Raw genomic sequence first — 20,606 nt, forward strand, 5'->3', positions numbered from 1 at the left:
GTACACTGTCCTGCCATGTTGGTCTATTTAAGCAAGGAAGACAGTAAGAAAATACATCATATTAAATCTAACTGTAACCCGCAAAACCACAGCCTCAAGAGACTGGTGAGAACAAAATATTAGGATTACATTTATGTAAATGTTGGATCAGTGTGACTCTGAAGTGCTGTATGTTTGCAAGTTTTCTCTCCAACAAAACCCACATTGTTGATGAAATGTTCTGCACCGACAAATTTCAGACGCTTTGGACTTAAGTGTTTCTCTGCACGGAGAGGCGGGTCTGTGGATACAGCTAGAGCAGAGGCGTATATGAACAACAAATTTAAAGCGATCCACGAGGATATGATATACAAAGGTTTGAATTTTGAGTGTTTAAACAAGAGAGAAAGGTAAGAAAATGCCTGTCTGAGAAAAGTGTATAAAGTGTGTTTTGAGGCGTTTTACAGCCTTAAAACATATATAATAAGGTGGATTGCGGGTCTATTGCGGGTTATTTTTAGAATGTAACCCCCATGATAAACGAGGGACCAATGTATACCAAGTCCTAAAAGAGGACTTGAGTACATTGATCCGGCCCAACTTAAGCTGCTCTTGTGTGTGTAAGATTTGTGGAGAGATTAACCTGTTAGAATGTATGTTTTTAACAATAAAAATTATGTAATTGAATAGATGCAAGATAGATCCATTTAATGCCATACTGTGGAACACTCTAGGCAAATCAGAAAACATCTTCATGGCGGCAAGCAGGTTGCAGATTACCTACCTGTTCTACCTGTTGAATAGTACACCTTTAACTAAAATTGTTCTTATATTTTATTTTTTCCCTATAGTGTGATCAAAACCACACAAGGACCAGAAGAAGACACATCCTCCGGCTCCCTGCCAATAAGAAGTCAGCTTGTCCAGATCTCATCCAATCAGAGCTTTGCATTCAAAATTCTACCTGCTTCACATATGAGTACAAAGTGTCAGGTACAAACATTGTACTGTATTCACCTTGTCTACATGTTCATATACTATGTTTATTTGAATTCAGTGCATCCTCAGTAAGTCCCTATGCACTGTGTATGTCCTGGCTGATTGGGTGCAATGGAGGTTACAATAACATGTGTTGAGTATAGACTTGAATGCTTTTTTGATTGCAGACTGGAGCACTTGCCAGCTAAGTGAAAATACTATCTGCGGGCAGGGTTCAAAAGTGCGGCGCGTTGACTGTCTCCGCGGTGACGGAAAGATGGTGGAGGCGCACAAATGTGAACAGGTAATATACAATCAGTTCCTAGTCGAGCGTTTACTATTGTGATTGGACCTCATGAAAACCCACTGTGAATACTATTATTTGGTCGGTTATGCAGATAAATAATGGCTTTGGGGCCCACACTGAGAAAATAAAATGTGTTACACAAGGGATGGAGTGTGGAGTCTGGGTGTTTGATAAGTTATCTGTTAGCAGAGGCTTTTTTCTGCTGTCCGCATATATGTAAAATTATTTCAATTACTACTTCAGTTACCTAGTCAGTATTACTACATTTGGTGGTAAATATTTATGATAATCAGCCAAGTGGCAAAATTACAGGAAGTAAGCGTAGACTTTATAAAGAAGTGGATAAAGTCAGTGTGATGTCACCCAGAAACCTCATTTGGACTGGCACGGTTCGCTTGGGGCCGCCTTGGACTGGAATCGCTGGGTGGGGGTCAGCCCAAGCTGGGGAGCGTTTCATTTACAAATGGCTTGGGTCGCTTTTGAGCGTGACACAGGTCTATCAAGACACACCCAAAGGCATAACGTAAGTCGGCGACACCACAAGGGGCAGGACAGCTATAAAAAGAACGGTGCTACAGAAGAATCAACACAGATCAACAGAGGCACAACAATGAGCTTGCAGGGGTTGGGACTGGATACACCTCCACCATCGCTGAAGGACCAGCAGCATACCAGTAACAGCACGTGTGATATTTCTTGGATAAACAATCATCATTAAGATAAACAGATATAAAAATAAAATTATAGTTTCTCACCATACGTGGACTTGATCTTGTGAAATACCGCCATATTTCCATTGATGGCAACTCATATGTTGAGCCAATGTGCCACTCCCATCAAGATGAAAAAAATAAATATATTTGCAGTTTATAATGCAACTAGCATTAGCAGACCCCAATTCATTAAATAAACATAGATTAAAAGGCAGCATAGAGGTGCAGATACAAGAAATAAATGCAAAAAACTGATGATAATCCAGAATTAGTTTAGTGTTTACTCTATCTTTAGCTTTAGCCTCGTCTCACAAAGCCACAAACTTGGAATACTAAATGTCTTTTTGTGATTCGCTGAAGTCAGCCTTATGAGAGTACATTTCAGGTACAATTTAAATGTTATTAAGTTAATATTAGTTTTGTTGAGGTGACGTCAGTTGTTCACGTAAGAGAACCCTGTCCCTGGAGCCGTACCTGGAGCATAGAGACACAAGCCGGTAAGAGTTGCCGCTGGCCCTGTAATGACTGCGTGGGGGCGTGACTAGTACCACCCCCTGCGAGCCGGTCCCAGGCCCCAAGTGTTCCACACTCTTTGGGAAGGTAATGCCTCCAGTGGACCACTTTGAACTCCTTAAAGGGGTGTACCAGCCCTACGGAAATGAGGCTATAGCATTTTGCTAATTTAGAGCCAAGATACATATTAGAAATTCTGACCGCTGGTTTAGCAGGGAGTGGGTGCTGACAGCATACAGAATAATTATACAAAAAAACCTTGAGCTTAATCTTGCAGGTTTGTGGACCCAATCCCAAGCAAATAATGATAAGGTTCAACATCTGTTGATTCCTATTTTGGATATTTCTTTCCAAAATCGTAGATCTTCCATAGCGTTCCATAGGCCCTTGCCAACCATGAGATTATGACATTATCAAATTCTGCAACATTAACGCAACCTATTCCAGGGGAGAACTTGTACTTAGAGGAACAACTTTAGTTATCAAGTGTGGGATAAGTGAAAGAAATAAACTTGAGTGATCACGCTCCATCTTTAAATAGTGGGATTTAGAGAGAAGAATAGCTCACAAAATAAACCCATAAACTTAACCTCTCTTTTATTTTCAGTTTTTAAGAATTTATCGCAGTTCAGGCAGGGGATTTTAGCAAAGAGCTTCAAAACAGACATCTTGTACAACACCCATTTGATCTCTTATATCCACAATCCTATTACACCTGATGGAAAGGACTACAGGGATAACCTCGGAAGTTTTAAGGAGCTTGAGAAAGTAACAAAGTGATTACAGCTCACAGAAATCTGGAGCTGCCACTACAGCTTAGAAGTATTATTTAGACTTAGGGACAATTTTACTGCTGGACACATTCTAAATAGTGTTGTGTATTATAGGATAATTGAGATTTAGACCTACTTGACCACACTAGACCAATCTAGATACATTAATCACAACCACTGAGGATGCAAGGACATAATAAAATAGTAACTACTTCAAATCCTAAGTAACCTTAATTAATGCCCTAATTCCTAACACCATGGAGATGTTATTGACTGAATATTATCTAGCATGGCATTACACATCTATCTCCAAAGTGTCAAGAGGTGACAACCCCAAGCCAAGTTACAGGTCAGCTCTGTGGAAAGGCGAGTCTACTCAGAGCAAGAATGCAGAGAGTAGAATATGTTGTAGACCATGTTAAGTATGTCCACTGATCCAAAGTTTGGTGGTTCTAATCCTGCTCTTGACATAAATATCATTGGTTAAGCGGTTAGATCCACTGACCCACAGTTTGGTGGTGCGATTCCAGCTCCCACAAATAAATACTGTCATTTTGTCCTTGGGCTAGACATTTAACCCACCTCACGTCTAGTGCTTGCATACACTGGTGTATGAGTATGTGTGTCAATAGGTGAGTGGTTCCTTGATGTAAAGTGTTTTGACTCTTCCTGAAAATGTGAGACAGGCCTCTACTTTGACAATGTTTAAATCCAGGTTCAAAACAGTTCTGTTTAGCTCTGTATTTGATTGAAATGTTTTTTGGGGGGGTTTCTGCACTCTTCTCTTTTAATGTTAATTTTATGATGATTATTTGTGATTATTTATGTTTTGATTTGTTGTATTGTGATTTCAATGTATTTTATTTTTTTTTTTATTCTGTAAAGCACTTTGAATTACTTTGTGTGTGAATTGTGCTATACAAATAAACTTGCCTTGCCTTACCTTGAGTGCCTTGAAAGTGGAAAAGCGCTACATAAAATGTGACCATTATCTTTTACACTTGTGTTACAGTTTGGCCTGCTCAACAACTGGGCCCTCTCTGAGAGCTGTGAGGTGGACTGTCCCGTCAGCTGTGTGCTCTCTGATTGGTCGCCCTGGGCTGGGTGCTCCCATAGCTGCGGTAGCCAAGGTAAAGTTTACTAGACCCACAGGACGGGCCATCGTTATAAGCTAACACCAGACAGCAAATCAACCACAGACAGACCATCTCCTCATTATTCCATCCACACTGGCATTCATGGAGTTGTTGAATAGTTTATGAATACATTTAAATGTATTAAAATATTTACTAGTATGTATAACATGATGCCTTATTATACATGGAAGCGTGGCATTACTTTTTAAATAATGTATATATACAGTATACAATTGCAATTTATATGAGTTTAACTGTTTAATTTATTCACATTATGTTAATTAAGGTTATTTTAAATAATTAATTTCACTTAAATTATAGTATACTTGTTGTGCATGTTTTAAAAATGCAATTAGTAATCAGTAAACTGGCAGAACAGTCTTCTGACCTCGCATATTGCGCCAGACTAATGACTTAGCCTGGATGCATACATTGTTCATCTCTTCAAGATTCAAAGTCTGTTATGTTATAATTAGGTCGAATGCAGTAGTTTATTCATTTTAATTTGTTTTCAGCTTCCATGTCTGCACGCTGTTAACCCCTTATTCAAAAAGATCTAGTTTAATGAGACAATGAATGTGTCTGTATTTCCCATTATATTATTAATATACTGTTGTTCTACGTTTATCTTGTGTTCTCATTCAGTATTGCTTTTACATCATTTGGTATCACTTTATAATAACTACACCTAAATCAAGCTTTAAAAAAAACATGAACATAGACTAAATATTGTTACAAATAGTGTCATGATACTAAAATTTCAAAACTCGATTTTAATACTGAGGAATAGACTCGATACGTTCTGGTACCAGGATGAGAATAATAAACACTCTTTATTTAGACAGTAGAATATAATTTGCAACCTTAAATAATAGCACTTTCTTTTATATTACCACCATGTGGCTTTGATGATCCCTTGATCTTTCTAAAGCAGAGGTACCCAAACTTTTTTCATCTTTTTCATCACTTTCTTCATATTAGCAAACTATTAATGTTTTTCGTGTAAAAGGTCGGTCTGATTTATGATTAAATTATCTTTAGACTGGAATGGACCTTTTTTATTTTCTAACACTCTTTTCAGTGCAAAATTAAAGCAAAATAGATATTTCTTACATACACTGCTTGGCCAAAAAAAAAAAAAGAAGTTGCCACCAAAAATAAAAAGGTCACACACTCGGTGGACCGTCTTTAGCTTTGACTACGACATGCATTCGCTGTGGCATTCTTTCAATAAGCTTCTGCAATGCCACAAGATTTATTTCCATCCAGTGTTGCATTCATTTTTCACCAAGATCTTGCATTGATGATGGTAGAGTCTGACCGCTGTGCAAAGCTTTCGCCAGCACATCCCAAAGATTCTCAATGGGGTTAAGGTCTGGACTCTGTGGTGGCCAATCCATGTGTGAAAATGATGTCTCATTCTCCCTGAACCACTCTTTCACAATTTGAGGTCAATGAATCCTATCATTGTCATTTTGGAATATGCCATCAGAGAAAAAAATCCATTGATGGAACAACCTGGTCATTCAGTATATTCAGGTGTCAGCTGACTTCACTCTTTGAGCACATACTGTTGCTGAACCTAGACCTGACTCGTACCTATAGGCTCATACCTATTAGCTTAGTTAAATCAAGGTGGCAACTTTTTTTTTTTGGCTAGGCAATGTATCTCATCATCCCTTTAAGGGCAAAATTAGACGCATTGGACGGCCAAGTTGGACCCACTGCCCCACTTTGGGCACCCCTGTTCTAAAGAAAGGTTCATTTCTGTCCTGTGAATGTGAATTTTTATTATTAACACCTGCCCCAATGAGCATCTAGTTTGACACTAGTTTTAGTATCGTTTAATATCAGATTTTTTAATACTTTTGACAACCCTAGTTACGAAGGCTTTATAACTAATTCATTAAAAGGTTAGGGTAAGGGTATGAATTAAGTAGTTACTAAGCCTGAATCATTCTTAATTAACAATTTGCTTTATAAAGGCTATTAAAAGTGTCATTATCCTAAAGTGTTACCATTTTGCTCCAATTTACTTGAAAACACTGTTAGCAGGCATAGAAAAGACTAAACATTTATTTCCATACCACTTTTCTTGCATCTTGTGCATCTGCTCCAAGCATCACCTCTCTGTCATAACTGAAGCAGATGGAGGACACTAAACTTTTACTTCGCTTTTCAGTTCAAAACTCCGTAGGTGGCAGCTGTTGATACCGCTTCTACTTCCCCAAACTCGCCCCCTCCCTCTCCCACAATATTAATGACACACTTGAAGCAGGCACTTGTGTTGGAAAAGCCCGTGATATGAGCGTGAAGTGCTTGGCTGACACATGATGTATGGGGTGTAGCACTAATTCCTCTCTGTCACCGCAGAGATATTTCCAGGGGTAAAGAGAAAGCCAAGACGCCATTTCCCCTGTGAGTAACTGATCATCATTCATCTCCCTGGCTAAGCGTTTATTAACTGGTATTTTATGAGGCGTTTGTGTATTCACGTTGATGCATTTGGTGTGCCTTGGCCCACGTGCCTTTAGTCTCTAGTGTATAAATATCACTGCTTTTTCACTCAGCTTTCATTCATCAGCTATTTGTCATCCTCACAAGGCAAAATGTCACAGCTTTTCTTAGATCCACGCTCGCAGACGGATAAGGGTCTAGCGTGACCATAGTAATCGATTTATTGATGGAGATTGCCTGTTGTGATTGATGCATTGGTCTCGGTGTTGTAGGTCAGTCGGTGCGCTCCAGGAGGATTTTACAAAATGCCCATGAAGAGGGTCGCCCATGTCCCAGCCAGCTCACCCAGATCAAACCCTGTCCCATAAGGCCCTGCTATACCTGGGTACTGAGTGACTGGTCAGACTGCACTGTAGAGGTATGACTACAAGATATCTGTGTAATCCCTTGGTCATCCAGGTTTGATCCATAGTAAAAGAAAAATTTAAATTTGTCAACTGGACAAAAAGTTGTAGGAGTGAAAATGTTTCACTGCTCATCCAAGGCGCTTCTTCAGGTCTGGTCAGATTATTGGTAGACACTGCTTTTTATCTATCTGAAGGGAGGAGCTAGCTACTCTGAAACTAACAGTGTGCTGATAGGTATGGGTGCCCTCACACCTATTAGCACACTGATAGGTGTGAGGGCACCCATTAGGGGCCTGAATGATTATGTTAAGTATGGCTCAGGCACAGTGCACACTTAGTGGACCTCAGAAACTATAAACTATAGGTGTGTTACTTTCAGTGCAGCTATCGCCTCTGACCAGAACTGAAGCAAAACATCTTCACTCCTACAACTTTTTGTCCAGTTGACAGATTTGATTTTTTCTTTTACTATGACTACACAGTACTTTTTTCTACATTTTTCTAATTACAATTGTGCTTACACAGGATTTTCACCATGAAAATATATTAAACGTGCACTATGTAACTTTTCTACTGGAGAATATGTCACCTGCTTGTTAATATTTTGCCATGAATATTCCACTGTTTGTTTGTTTGTTATACTTATATGTAGCATCTATTCAATTACAATTACAAATTAAAAGTGGGATGTCGCTCTGCACAGATCTCAGTTGTAACTCGGCTGGCAGCGTCACCTGAGAAGTTACATGTCATATAGTGGAGCATTCGAGGTAAAGCATGGAGACAAACAGAAATGTTATATAGTGCACCTTTAAAGAATGAAATGTTGATTATGAATTCTACCGTATAATTCAACACAGTATTGTGCATGAATTGTGCACAATGATCAGATTTAAAGTTCTCATATTATGCTATTTTCTGGTCTATGTTATAATGTTGTTTCCTTGTCAAAAACATACTTGGAGCTGTGTTTTGTTTCATTCACACATATATATATATATATATATATATATATATATATATATATATATATATATATATATATATATATATATATATATATATATATATATATATATATATATATATAACAAATCCTGCACATTTAGACTGCATTCTTCTCTCAAACAGAAAACACTCTGCTCCACCTTGTGATGTCATGTGATAATACAGGAATTGCTTCATTGTGTTTTTAAACTCCATACACTTTCACTAGAATCATGATGATCATGGATGATTTCAGCCCTGGAACTTCCCATTTCTACTAAAGGTAAAAGGTAGCTTGAAAACTACCGCTTCATGACATCACAAGGCATAACAGAGCATTTTGCATGAAACAGAACACAACTCCAGGTATGTTTTTGATGAGGTAACAACATTATAACATGACTTAAAGCTCACGAGAGTCAATTTTGTGCAATATAGGACCTTTAATAATAATAATGTTAAAATGCATTGCTTTCTCAGGAAAATCATTGTCACTGCTTTGACAATAATGATGGAACAAAGGGTTTTTGACAACAATTCACATTACACTTAAAATCAATTACTAAACGAGCTTGAAGTGCACCTGATTCAGAAAATATATATATAGTCAAACACTGATTGAAGCACTTATTGACCAGCATTTCCTTTCAATATTCTTAAAAATTAAAAGTTATTTTGATTTTTAAGTCTGTCTAATTTCATTCTAATTTAGTTCAATCCAATTTATTTTTATATAGCCCGAAATTGCAAAAGAAGTCACCTCACGGGGCTTAACAAAATGGTTGATTTAAGCAGCAGAAAAAGTTTGAAAATCAAACAGGAAAATAGTCATCAATCAAAAGACAAGCAAATTTACCAATTCACTGGAAACAAGCAAGCTGCCCCAATTTCATCTCTTGTCTTTAGACCCTCTCTTGTTGAAATATATATGACAGATTTTTTTGTACCATTGAAACATATATCTATTTTGGTTGTTTATTCATTCTGGAAAAAAAAATCTAGAAAAAAATATTCTTATATAAATTATAAAGGAAAGCACATTATTACCAAAATTCTGCATATAAAGGAGAAGGTCTGATTTTTATATTAGCAGCATGTACTTGATACCTATTAACCTCACAAATAGCCCACGTCTCTTATTATATCCAGGTTAATGGGACGCATGCTGTCCTTGTGCTGTGTCTGTGCAGGGAGCAGACTGCGGGGAGGGCGCTCGCAGGAGGAACCTGTCATGTGTGGTACATTTGGGGGACTGGCCTGGGACCATTGCTCAGCCCGTTCCCCCGGAGCTGTGTGGGGATGCTCTCAGGAGGGCCGTGCAGCAGGAGATGGAGCAGCCATGTTTTGTCCCCTGTCCAGGTAAAGACATAGTCATTAATGTGGTGTTAAAGCTGCACTAACTTCTGTGGAAGGTTCCACTATCTATCTATCTATCTATCTATCTATCTATCTATATATCTTGGATTTATTTTATTGCACTTTTGTGCTTGAAAAACATACAATCTTACTGGCAGTGGGGTCACCTCTCCAGAGATTTCTTGACCTGGTGGCATCTACTGCTTGTCTCCATGGAGATATACACAATCAATGCCATACTGTGAAACATTAACGGCAAAACAATAAAATTTCCATGGAGACTAGCAGGCAATGGAGACAATGGAGACTGAAGAAAAGTTACGTGGTGCAACCTGAAGCAGAATAAATTTGAAATATCTAATGCTTTTTATGTTCTGACCTTGGTGAGCAGACTGCGCAAAACGAAATGTCTAAAAGAGCTCAGGCTGTTTTGAGAGTAAAACGTGTTTGAGCCCAGTTTAGTCAGCTTGCTTCACTCCTCTTCTAGTCCCGGTTTAGTCCTGCTTTAGTCCCGGTTTAGTCCTGCTCTACTCCTGGTCTTGTCCGAGTCTAGTCCTGGTTTAGTCTAGTCCTGCTCTAGTTCTGGTTTAGTCCTGGTTTAGCCCTGGTCTAGTCCTGCTTTAGTCCTGTTTTAGTCCTGGTTTGGTCCTGCTCTAGTCCTGCTCTAGTCCTGCTCTAGTCCTAGTCTAGTCCTGGTCTAGTTCTGGACTAGTCCTAGTTTTGTCCGGGTTTAGTCCTACTCTATTCCTGGTCTTGTCCGGGTGTAGTCCTGGTTTAGCCCTGGTCTAGTCCTGCTCTAGTTCTGGTTTAGTCCTGGTTTAGCCCTGGTCTAGTCCTGCTCTAGTCCTGCTCTAGTCCTGCTCTAGTCCTGCTCTAGTCCTGCTCTAGTCCTGCTCTAGTCCTGCTCTAGTTCTGGACCAGTCCTAGTTTTTTGTCCTGGTTTAGTCCTGGTTTAGTCCTGCTCTAGTCCTGGTTTAGTCCCGGTCTAGGCCTGGTTTAGTCCAGGTCTAGATCAGGATTCAACCCAGTTAAATCACAACTTGAATGTAATGTTGTGTGACAACATCAGAGAGGCACATACTGAGGTGAAATTATGATTATATGGGAAAAGAGCATTTATTATCATTCTAATATTTGATCATATTTTTGGCCTGGCCAGTTTCTTGTGAATAGCACTTGACAAAAAATTTGTGAATGTGTAAGTTTAATTGAAATCCCTACAGTGAAAGCATTTATTTCCCCTATTCCTATGTATAAACAGTTCTAAGATATAAATAGACAAATGTGGAAAATGTGGTAGCACTGGCGCTCCTTGTAGTTACGTAATCCTTCTTGTTAATGCCTTTACCAAAGACAGGGTCCAAGTTAGCTAAATATACATTACCTGATTGATGAGTTTGATTTTTGTGCACTGGATCATGTATCTGGAGATTGTGAACGAAATAAAGCATGAAAAATAATTATGTTTTAAACAAAGCAATTACTGAATCACTGCTGAGCGCAATCACTCTTGTCTATGACCAGGCAAATGAGTGACTCTGGGGAACTGAAACAAATGCTCACCACAAAGAGAGCGCACCTACGTGTAATTATTGAGCAAAAAACATGGTTACAGCTTAGGGATCTCGGTTTCAAAAACAATTATAAAAGTGGAACAGCGTGAAACGTCCGAGCTGCAGGGACTGTCCTTTTAGCAGGCAAATCAGCTGCAGCATGGATCTTTTCCAAATTACCTCCAATTATATTTGAGATTTGTGAAGTTCGAATCCTCTGTAGAGATTTGTCAGGCTTCACAAATACAAATTCACTTTGATCTCCCGGACAATAGTCTCGATGGGAAATCGTAGAGTTATGCTTGTCAAAGCATGTGTGTGTTGTGTTTTTTTTTTTTTAACTGGCCAATTTGAACAGCAAAGCACAACTGGACTAAAGCGAATATTGATTATTACTGTGATTATTTAGTGACAGCCACAGGGGAAATCAACTGGACTATTATCTAAAAAAAACATTGCAGAAAATAAACAAAGTGACTTACTGTGTCATTTACTGTGTAACGTTTCTGGTTGTGGTGGTGGTGGGCCTTTGGGCACGGGTATCACCTGCTTGTCTCTGTAGCAATAGATATGTTTAATGCCAAACTGTGATGCATTCCAGGCAAAGTAATAACATTTCAATATAGACAAGCAGGTGGTGGACCCTCCAGACAAAGTTATATAGTCATAGCCAGTGGTAGAAGAAGTACTCAATTGTGTTACTTTAGTGAGATACCAGAGCAAGAAATATTCAATTAAAAGTAAAACTTTCACATGGAAAAAAAAAAAAAAAAAAAGTATTAAAGTAACTGTTTAAAATGTACTTAAATAGTAAAAAGTATGTTGTGCAGATTTTAAGATCTACTGAACCGTCTAATGTAGTGATTCTGATAAAGCCTTGTGCTGAAGTTTGTTTTTCCTAGCTGTTTTTGTTTGTATATGTTGGTTTGCACAAATGTGTTAAAAATAAACCCCCCATTCTTTTCAGCTGGTCTCAGACAAGAATAAAAAAATAAATAAAAATACTTTATCCACTTTAAAATCTACTTAAACACAGATACCTACAATGTATACTTAAGTAGAGTACTTTACTACTTTTACTTTGTTACATTCCACCACTGGTAGTAGCAGTATCAGTATTCAGTATTCAGCAGTATTCACTTTACCATTTGGTGTATTGTTTTTTTCACTCCTCTGTTGGTGGTGGTAAGTTACTACTTTTGCAATTCTTGGAGTGAAACCAACAGTCTTCTATTCAGTGAGTAAGGACAAAGAACCTATGAAAACTTCATACTTCTGCTTTATACTATATTAAATTAGTCTCTTACAGTAGTACAGTAGTAGACCTTGAATCAGCACACTGCTACAGGAAATGATGAAAGTGTTTTTGTACAAGTCTTAGGGCAAAGCTTTGTCTATTCTGTATTTGAACATTGTGAATTCTTACTGAGGTAGTCCAAGTCTATTAGAGCAGACATTAATTATTTAAACAGTAAACAATCATCAAATGCCACATCCAGAATGACTCTATTTTGGCTTTTTTCTCTTTAACGAAAACACACCCAGGTTTAATGAACTTGACTCTCTGAAAATGTCATGTTATTTTCTAATTTTAATAAAACCTTTTACAGAAATAAAATAAAGCCTTTTCTCTCAGTTAAAATTGACTCATTTAAGGCATTTTCTTTCTTAATCATCATGTCATCATGTCTGTTTGTCAATGTCACTTACAACTTAAATCATTTGCTAGACTTCTGAAATTTTGGCAAGAGTAGTAAGAAAAGCAGAATTATGTAAGTAGTAGCTGGTAAGTAGTTATTAGTGAGTTCATTTTTACATGTATTACTTTTGTTTTATATATTTACAGGTTCACTATATAATTTCACTTTTTTCTCGTCTCACATCTGCTTGTCTCTATGGAAAATGTATTGCTTTACCTAGAATGTTCCACAATATGGCATTAAACTTAGAAAATCTCAGGTCTAATCTGCGGAAAGGCGAACCAGCTCACAGTAAGAATGCATGTTTCTGAAGATATTTTTGGAGCAATATCAACACAGGTAATGCAGTAAAATATATACATTTAATGCCAAACTTTGGGACATTCATGCCACAGTAATAGCATCTCCATGGGGAAAGGAGGATTCTGGCAGATTCTCCGCTAGAAAAGTTACATAGTGCTCCCTTAAATAACAGCTATGTTATTTCTCCAATCTATACAATGTCCTTCTGCTATAATATAAACATTATATATTATTAACAGATCTGCTCTTGTGAACCTTGTCCTCCCTGCTCTCTCCATCTCTGCTCTGATATTGCTGTGCTTTTCTTTCCCCCTCATCTATCTCTCCTCTCCGCTCTGATCCCTGATTCATCATTGCTGTTTGACTATCCTGTGTTCTTGGCTGTGAATCTCGATGGGCTTGTCCTTATATGTTTGGGGAAGGCCTGTCTGTACCTTTACAATGCACTGTGGACCTGCTACGTTTGTAAAGAAAACGCTGTTTTGGTTTTGGCTTAGTCTTGTTTTAGATCTGGTTTTGTACTTTTTTTGGAGGTGGCTTATTCAAGTAGCTCAAGAGTTGTAAAGAGACGCAGGAGCTTGGATGTCTAATGCAGGTGAGGGTTTTTTTTTTCATTCACTCAGTACACAGTGGCAGTATGGTCTATGGTCATCCTGCCTATGTTTCCATTGCAAGTGTGTTATAATGTCCTTGGTAGGGCTGTGCTATGGCAAATTCACACAAGATGTTGTAATTAGTTTTTGCTGATTAGAACTGGTTTAGAATTGATTTGATCCTTTGTTTATTTGTGTTCTGACCACACTTTTGCACACATTGTATCAAAATCAGGGTTAAAATCAAACTAAGTCCTGAACTAAAAACCAGATTAGACCAGAACCAAACCATGAAAACATTAGGACTAAACAAGGCTGAGACAATTTCTTTCTGATTTAAACCTCATTTAGCAATTTTCTCACAGTTTATTCCTGGTTTTACCACATCGAGTTTCAGTCCTGGAAGAAGTACTACATTTTGTTACTGAATTAAAAGTACAAATACTGGAGCAAAAAAAAAAAAAAAAAACCTCAAGTAAAATATCACATGAAAAAAACTACTTAAGTAAAAGTATTAGTAGTAAAAGTACCTGTTTGAAAATGCACTTAAAGAGTAAAAGTAAAAAGTATTTTGTGCAGATTTTGAAATCTAATTAAGTTTCAAGTGTATTGAATCTGATAAAGATTAAACTAGCTGTACAGACATCTAGTTGTACAAGGTCTACTTAGGGGAGGGTTGGCCACCTGCTTGTCTTTATGCCATGGAGATGTTATTACATTGTCTGGAATGTTCCACAGTACTACTGGTCATATCTATGGAGATGCAACAGGGCTCACACAAAGCATGTATGTATCCATTTATTAGACCTCATTTTACACTTGTTTTCTTCCTGCTTACTTCAACTCTAACCAAATCTAGTTCTAATCTAGTTTCAGTGGTGGAAGAAGTCAGTCCAGTTAAAAATGTAGTGGAGTAGAAAGTACAGATACCCACTCTCAAATGTAGTGAAGTAAAAGTAAAAAAATACCCACTTTAAAAGGTACTTAAGTAAAGTACAGATACCTAAAATGTATACCTAAGAGCAGTACTTTACTACTTTTACATCGTTACGTTCCACTGCTGTCTAGTTAAGACCCGGCACAGCCCTTGTTTTATTTCTATGGTTATTACTATACATCCAGGCTCATCTATTCAAGGTGTACAGATATTGCTCTGCTCCCACTTCCTCTTCCCCTACTACAGCATGCTCCTAAGCACAGTGAGGGCTGATGGAGTGGATCTCTGTCTAAGATGAAAGATAATGAGATGCGCTCATAGACAGACACACACTAATGGCCATACGAGCTGGGGAATCAGACTGGAGCTGGCCATATTAACACAGCAAGATGTCCCTGCTACGAATGACAAAAGATATTAACGCCTGACCTTCAAATGAACCAGTCAGGGAGCTATTTGTACAAAATGGAGTGGGGAGGTTTCAATATGTGGTGTGTGTAATACTTTGGTAAGGTACTAAGATTTGTACTGGTGGTAGTTCAGTGGATTGTTATGGGAAACAAATTGAAATTCAGTCAGTTTAGGCAATTTTATATCTGGTTAATGCTTTTAGACAATGTTAAAGTCTGAATACAGGTTAATTATGCTTAGGTCATGGGTTAGTTCTGTTATAGTTCTGGTTTAGACCTGGTTTAGAGACCTTCCTTCATTCTGTTTTGGGCCCAGACTTGATTTGTTCTATTCTAACCCTTGTTGAAGTCGTACAGGGTCTACTTGTTGGTGCACTAACATTAGGGGAGGGTCAGCCAAGGGGAGGGTTATTGCATTGTCTGGAATATTTCACAGTATGGCATTTAACACTTCATAGGCATAAACGTGTCAGCATGCTAATTTACTGGTCATATCTATGAGGACACAAAGAAAGCATGTTTTTTTTTCAGGTATTTTTGATGAAAAACCCAACTGGATACATTTAAGGCTATAGGATGGAACATTCCAGACAAAGCATAAACATCTCCATGATGGACCCTCTCCAGAAAAGCTACGCAATACACCTTTCAAAAAAAAAAAAAATCCTATTAACTCACCTTTTTGTGGTTCTGTAGTCTTGATGTTTTGTTCATTTTATTATTATTATTATTTTTTTACAAGTTAAGCGCAACTGCTCTTTTTCTAATGCTCTCTTGTCAGATTGCAGATTGCCGTTTCCAAATCATGTTAACATCTTCTGGAGTTGGAAAAGGAAAATCTTGAGAATGGCTGCTTTGGAACAATTCCCAAACCAAATGACATTGGGTGTCTGCCTTACTACACGCCAGACCTAATATTGTATAATTTATGGTCCTAGGTGGTCTATTACTACAGAATACCCACTGGGTGTTGTCTGTAATAGGTTTGTGCATTTAGTACATTATCAGGGGCAGAAGTGGGCTGGGGCTGCTTTCGATCTGTTTTAAATGTTTCTAGTGCCGGCAGGGGAGCCAGCAAAATGGTCCCTGAAATGAGCTTGGCAAGGTGAATATAAGCCACTGCTCGATCGTCATAAGAGAGGGAAATTAAATATAAAGTGTTTTGTTTTTTTTTTATTGAAGGGGAAGAATTTGAAATTTCACATATCTGAAAATGTTAAAGGTGTTTTACATATAATACATATAAATGTGCTTCTATTTGAACCTTTTGTCCAAAGTTATTTTGTAATAAAACATGTGGAATGCAGAATGAAAAAGTTCAGTTGGCTCATTGGATACTTTACCCAGGTTATGTTGCAACTCTTACAAGAAATAGACTGTATAACTTGCTAAGCCACTCCTTTACCATTTTTACATTCTTTAATTTTGTTTAAATTACACTAAAAGGGTTTAGATCTATATTATCCAACAAAAATATAGCCTTGCAAACTGGTCATAGCACTCAAGTCAGATTTTTTTTAATCTCATGCAAAGACAAAAACTGTCCCTCCGATCACCTCCAGTTACTCATTCACACGTAACATTCATATCTTGGCAAGTTTGGTGAAATGTCATGCCCAAGGACATAGAAACAGTACACCATAGATAGAGCTGGGTTAGAAATTGTCAACACTCTAACCTTTGAGAAAATATTGGTCATTCTAATGTCCAATATCTGACATGCTTCCCTCCTTTGTATTTTCTAGGAGACTGCCATCTGACAGAGTGGTCCACCTGGTCGTCATGCCAACTCACCTGCGTCGAGGGGCGGAGTTTTGAGTCAAGTGGACGCCAGGCACGCTCCAGAGCTGTGGTCATTCAGGTCACTGAAAACCAGGCCAGCTGCCCACACCAAGTCTTTGAAACGCAGCCATGTAAAGGTAACGACACAATGGCTGCTATTACAGTGTGCTCACAAACTGTTCAATATTGAAAATGACCACTGTAAATTGGTCATTTTTTGCAGTAAATTACAATCTAGCATAGATTGGAGTACATAAAAACTAAACACACGAAAAGCCATTGCATTGAAAGTATGGCATATTCAAGTGTATCATTACATTTTATTATAGCTAACAGCAGCAATGTCAATTTTAAAGACCCATTTCATATCTGCCTTTGTTTTGTATGTAGTCCAAAAAAGTTTTCTAGCCTCTTGCTGCCAGCTCTCTCACCCCAACTCGTTTCAACCCACCAGTCACAACTGTCACTGCCAAAAAATAGTGTGCTTTTGAAGCTCTACATATGTTACTGTGTAAATTCACAATAGATATATAGTATTTTCTGAAAAAAAAAAAAAAAAGGGTCAGTATGAAATGTGTGCAATGTCATGTGTTTACTGTAAACTATCACATGAGATGGTTATGTAAAGGTTGCACCTTGACACGAAGATGACATGCAGAATTCTCCCAAAAATAGAGGGTTGCAAAATATTTTAAATTTAATCCAGGGCTATGATTTTTGGTACACATCATCTACCTGTTATCGGGACAATTCTGAGGAACATCCCCAGTCCTCTATAACATATAGAGAGGAATCTGAAGAACATCGAGGGTACTTAAGCTACTACTGGGACAGGGTTGAAGAACATTCCCTAGCTCCTATTTGGAGAAGTTTGTAGAACATTCAAGATTCTCTCAGATTGATTATGCCCCATCTGCCCTTCACATACAAGTGAGAACACCATCATTCTCATTTTGAGGAATTATTGCACAGTATTGGATGAACTGCAAAATGTGTCAAACTTAAAATAATACTTTCTTATTGTTAAAATGTCATTAAAATAAATTTACGTTAAATTTATCAAAAATCTCTTACAGCAGCTTTAATTTAAAATACAAGGTATTATCCCACTTAACCTCCTGAGACCTGGCATACTCATATGTGGACACACATTTTGGGTGGTCTAGGCCACAATGCAAATTTTTAGAAGAAGAATAACAGCAACAATGCAAATATATTATATATATATTCATTTTTAACAGTTTAGAATGTTTAGAATATTTTATTTATTTATTTTTTTTATTTTTCTTCCTGCTCCTGTCAGCAGCTCTTCACACGAGACACATTGTTCCAAGAAGAATGATTGTTTCTCATTTAGCTTTTACATTCAGGACAAATGTTGTTGTTTTCAGAGTCTTAATAAATAGGTTTTGCAAATCATTATTCAAATGTTTTATCAAAATGATTAAAATGTCCACATATGAGGACATTTGATTTACATTTTTTTTTTCATCAGAATCTACATTGTATTTACACTGGTCCCACATCTGGTCCCAGTCAGCCCAAATAACAAAGACAAATTAATAAAGCATGTCATGCAAGAGTTCGGGTCTCAGGAGGATGAAACTCACTTTTTCATGTACACTTCGACATTTTTTGACTTGATCATGCCAAAGCACTCCAAATGAAACATGAATGTCAAAATTTCATCTTTGAAAAAAATGTGGGCAATACTGGGTTAATTATCTCCTTATAAAACTCATGTAAGATCATAATTGCTAGGTACTTGGCAATTCATTTTAAAGCACTCAACTGTGAAATCTACTTGAATTTCAGAGCTGTATTTTAAAGTCTCATTTGGCTCTGCTTTACCCCTGTGTCCTATTCCCCTGCTGTCCAACACCAAAGAGCCATTCAGATCAAGAACGCTGTACTTTAGAAAATAATGAATATATTTAAATATATTTATTTCCATTTATAACTTACGCTTTATGGTCTCCTGTCCTGTACCTCCCACGTGTAACCAAATTAGCATCTGAGGAATGGGAATTTCTTTCTTTCACTTTGGGTTGTGTATTGAAGTAAAGTGGCAGGTTTAACAAGTATATTATACACAATTTTTCCCCCATTGGTTCCTTCCCTCCTGGTGCACCCTAATTTACACAAATTCATTCAAACTTTTCCTACAGATTTTTATTATGGAGTAATTTGTGACTACATCCTATTTGTAGCACCATAAGTGGTTGGATTTGATTAGTATACAACTATAGTTCATATAATTGAACTTACAGCCTATTTTGTTTATTCTATTTAAGGCATGAATAAACAGCAGCATAAAGTTTTCTCGGAAGGCCACATGATTATGGGTATTTATCATCAAATCATAGGTTTTACAAGTTATAAAATCTAGCATAAAATCCATCTTTCATTAAACGTACGCAAAATAAATGCCAAATAGATAGATGTTAATTCTGGGGCTACAGTAATTCATTGTAATAATTGTGACTAATCGAATACTAAAATAATTGTTGATTATTTTAATAATTGTCATTATCTGGAATATAAAGACTCTAAAACACATGGCACAAAGAGATTTTATCACAAAGACAGCAACATTGTTAAATCACAATGGTAAAAAATAATAAACACTGAGATCTGATGAATAATACATTTAAGATCTGTATTATTATTGTTGCCAAACCTCCTTGTTAAAGTCTGAACTGGTCAAATCTTAGAAGCTAAGCAAGACCGGGTGTGGTTGATGCTTGAATGGGAGACCAAAGTGGTTGAGTCCTTAGGCAAGACACTTCACTCGCATTGCTTAGTATGAAGGAAATTATGTGTGTGGGAGTGTTGGCAGTTCCACCAGTCTGCCCCAGGGCAGAGGTTAAACTGGCGGAACCACCACCGGGTATGGAGTGAATGAATAATGCACAAAATTGTATACCGACTTGGAGTGTCTAGAAAAGTGCTATGTAAGACTAATGCATTATTAATATAAATATGTTGTTAGTAGTTTACTTTTCGACAAATGGGAAAATAATTGCTGGCTTGGTGATGCCTATTTAATCCCAAAACGTGCAATATTTCAGCCAAAACAATAACCGCTCCACAGGGACAAGACCCCACCAGAAAAGCGACATAGTGCAGCTTTAAAGTTACTAGTTTGTTCTAGTGCTTATTAACTCTGTAAAAAGTCTCCTCTAGGCCACAGTGACACAGTGTCTTGTCTTGTAAGTATGGTGTGGACATGGGTTGTAGAATCGGTGGTTAATGTCTTGGGAGACTTGGGGACAGGAGGGATAGCTCTCCAACAGAAACGACTAATGAGACTGTTCTGGTGCTGTGCCTCTGCTCCAGGAGGGAAGTGTCACAGTTACCAGTGGAGGAGCGGAGCATGGAGCAACAACCACAGAGCCGTGTGGTGTCAGCGCTCCGACGGCGTCAATGTCACAGGTGAGCAACTGCACTGGTCTCCATCTGGTCACTCGACCAGATTTAGTATAGTACAAAGCATAACTGTGGTCTAATAGACTATTCTATCCTCTCTTCACTAAAGTCAACTATTAAAAATTGTTCTTGTAGGAGTTTTGTTTGCACATTAAAGTAACACTGTGTAACTTTCTGGAGGTGGCACATCACCTCCATGATTCCATGAAAATAGAATTAAAACCATACTTTGGATCATTCTTCATGGAGTTACACACTTTTTGTGCAATAGTATGGAAAATTCTCGCCAAAGG

At 37.7% G+C, this 20,606-nt stretch overlaps 1 protein-coding gene across 1 annotated transcript in view; it reads left to right on the top strand.

Annotated features, from left to right (window-relative positions):
• thsd7ba (thrombospondin, type I, domain containing 7Ba) overlaps positions 1 to 20,606 on the top strand; it is a 273,568-nt gene that overhangs the window by 246,655 nt on the left and 6,307 nt on the right. Inside the window, exons 19-25 of the mRNA XM_055230668.1 lie at positions 831 to 972; positions 1,146 to 1,261; positions 4,276 to 4,393; positions 7,129 to 7,274; positions 9,441 to 9,609; positions 16,848 to 17,021; positions 20,224 to 20,319. Coding sequence (XP_055086643.1) covers positions 831 to 972; positions 1,146 to 1,261; positions 4,276 to 4,393; positions 7,129 to 7,274; positions 9,441 to 9,609; positions 16,848 to 17,021; positions 20,224 to 20,319 — 961 coding nt within the window. The remainder of the gene's footprint in view (positions 1 to 830; positions 973 to 1,145; positions 1,262 to 4,275; positions 4,394 to 7,128; positions 7,275 to 9,440; positions 9,610 to 16,847; positions 17,022 to 20,223; positions 20,320 to 20,606) is intronic.

This window comes from Periophthalmus magnuspinnatus, chromosome 21, assembly GCF_009829125.3.
Source record: "Periophthalmus magnuspinnatus isolate fPerMag1 chromosome 21, fPerMag1.2.pri, whole genome shotgun sequence".
Taxonomy (NCBI): domain Eukaryota; kingdom Metazoa; phylum Chordata; class Actinopteri; order Gobiiformes; family Gobiidae; genus Periophthalmus; species Periophthalmus magnuspinnatus.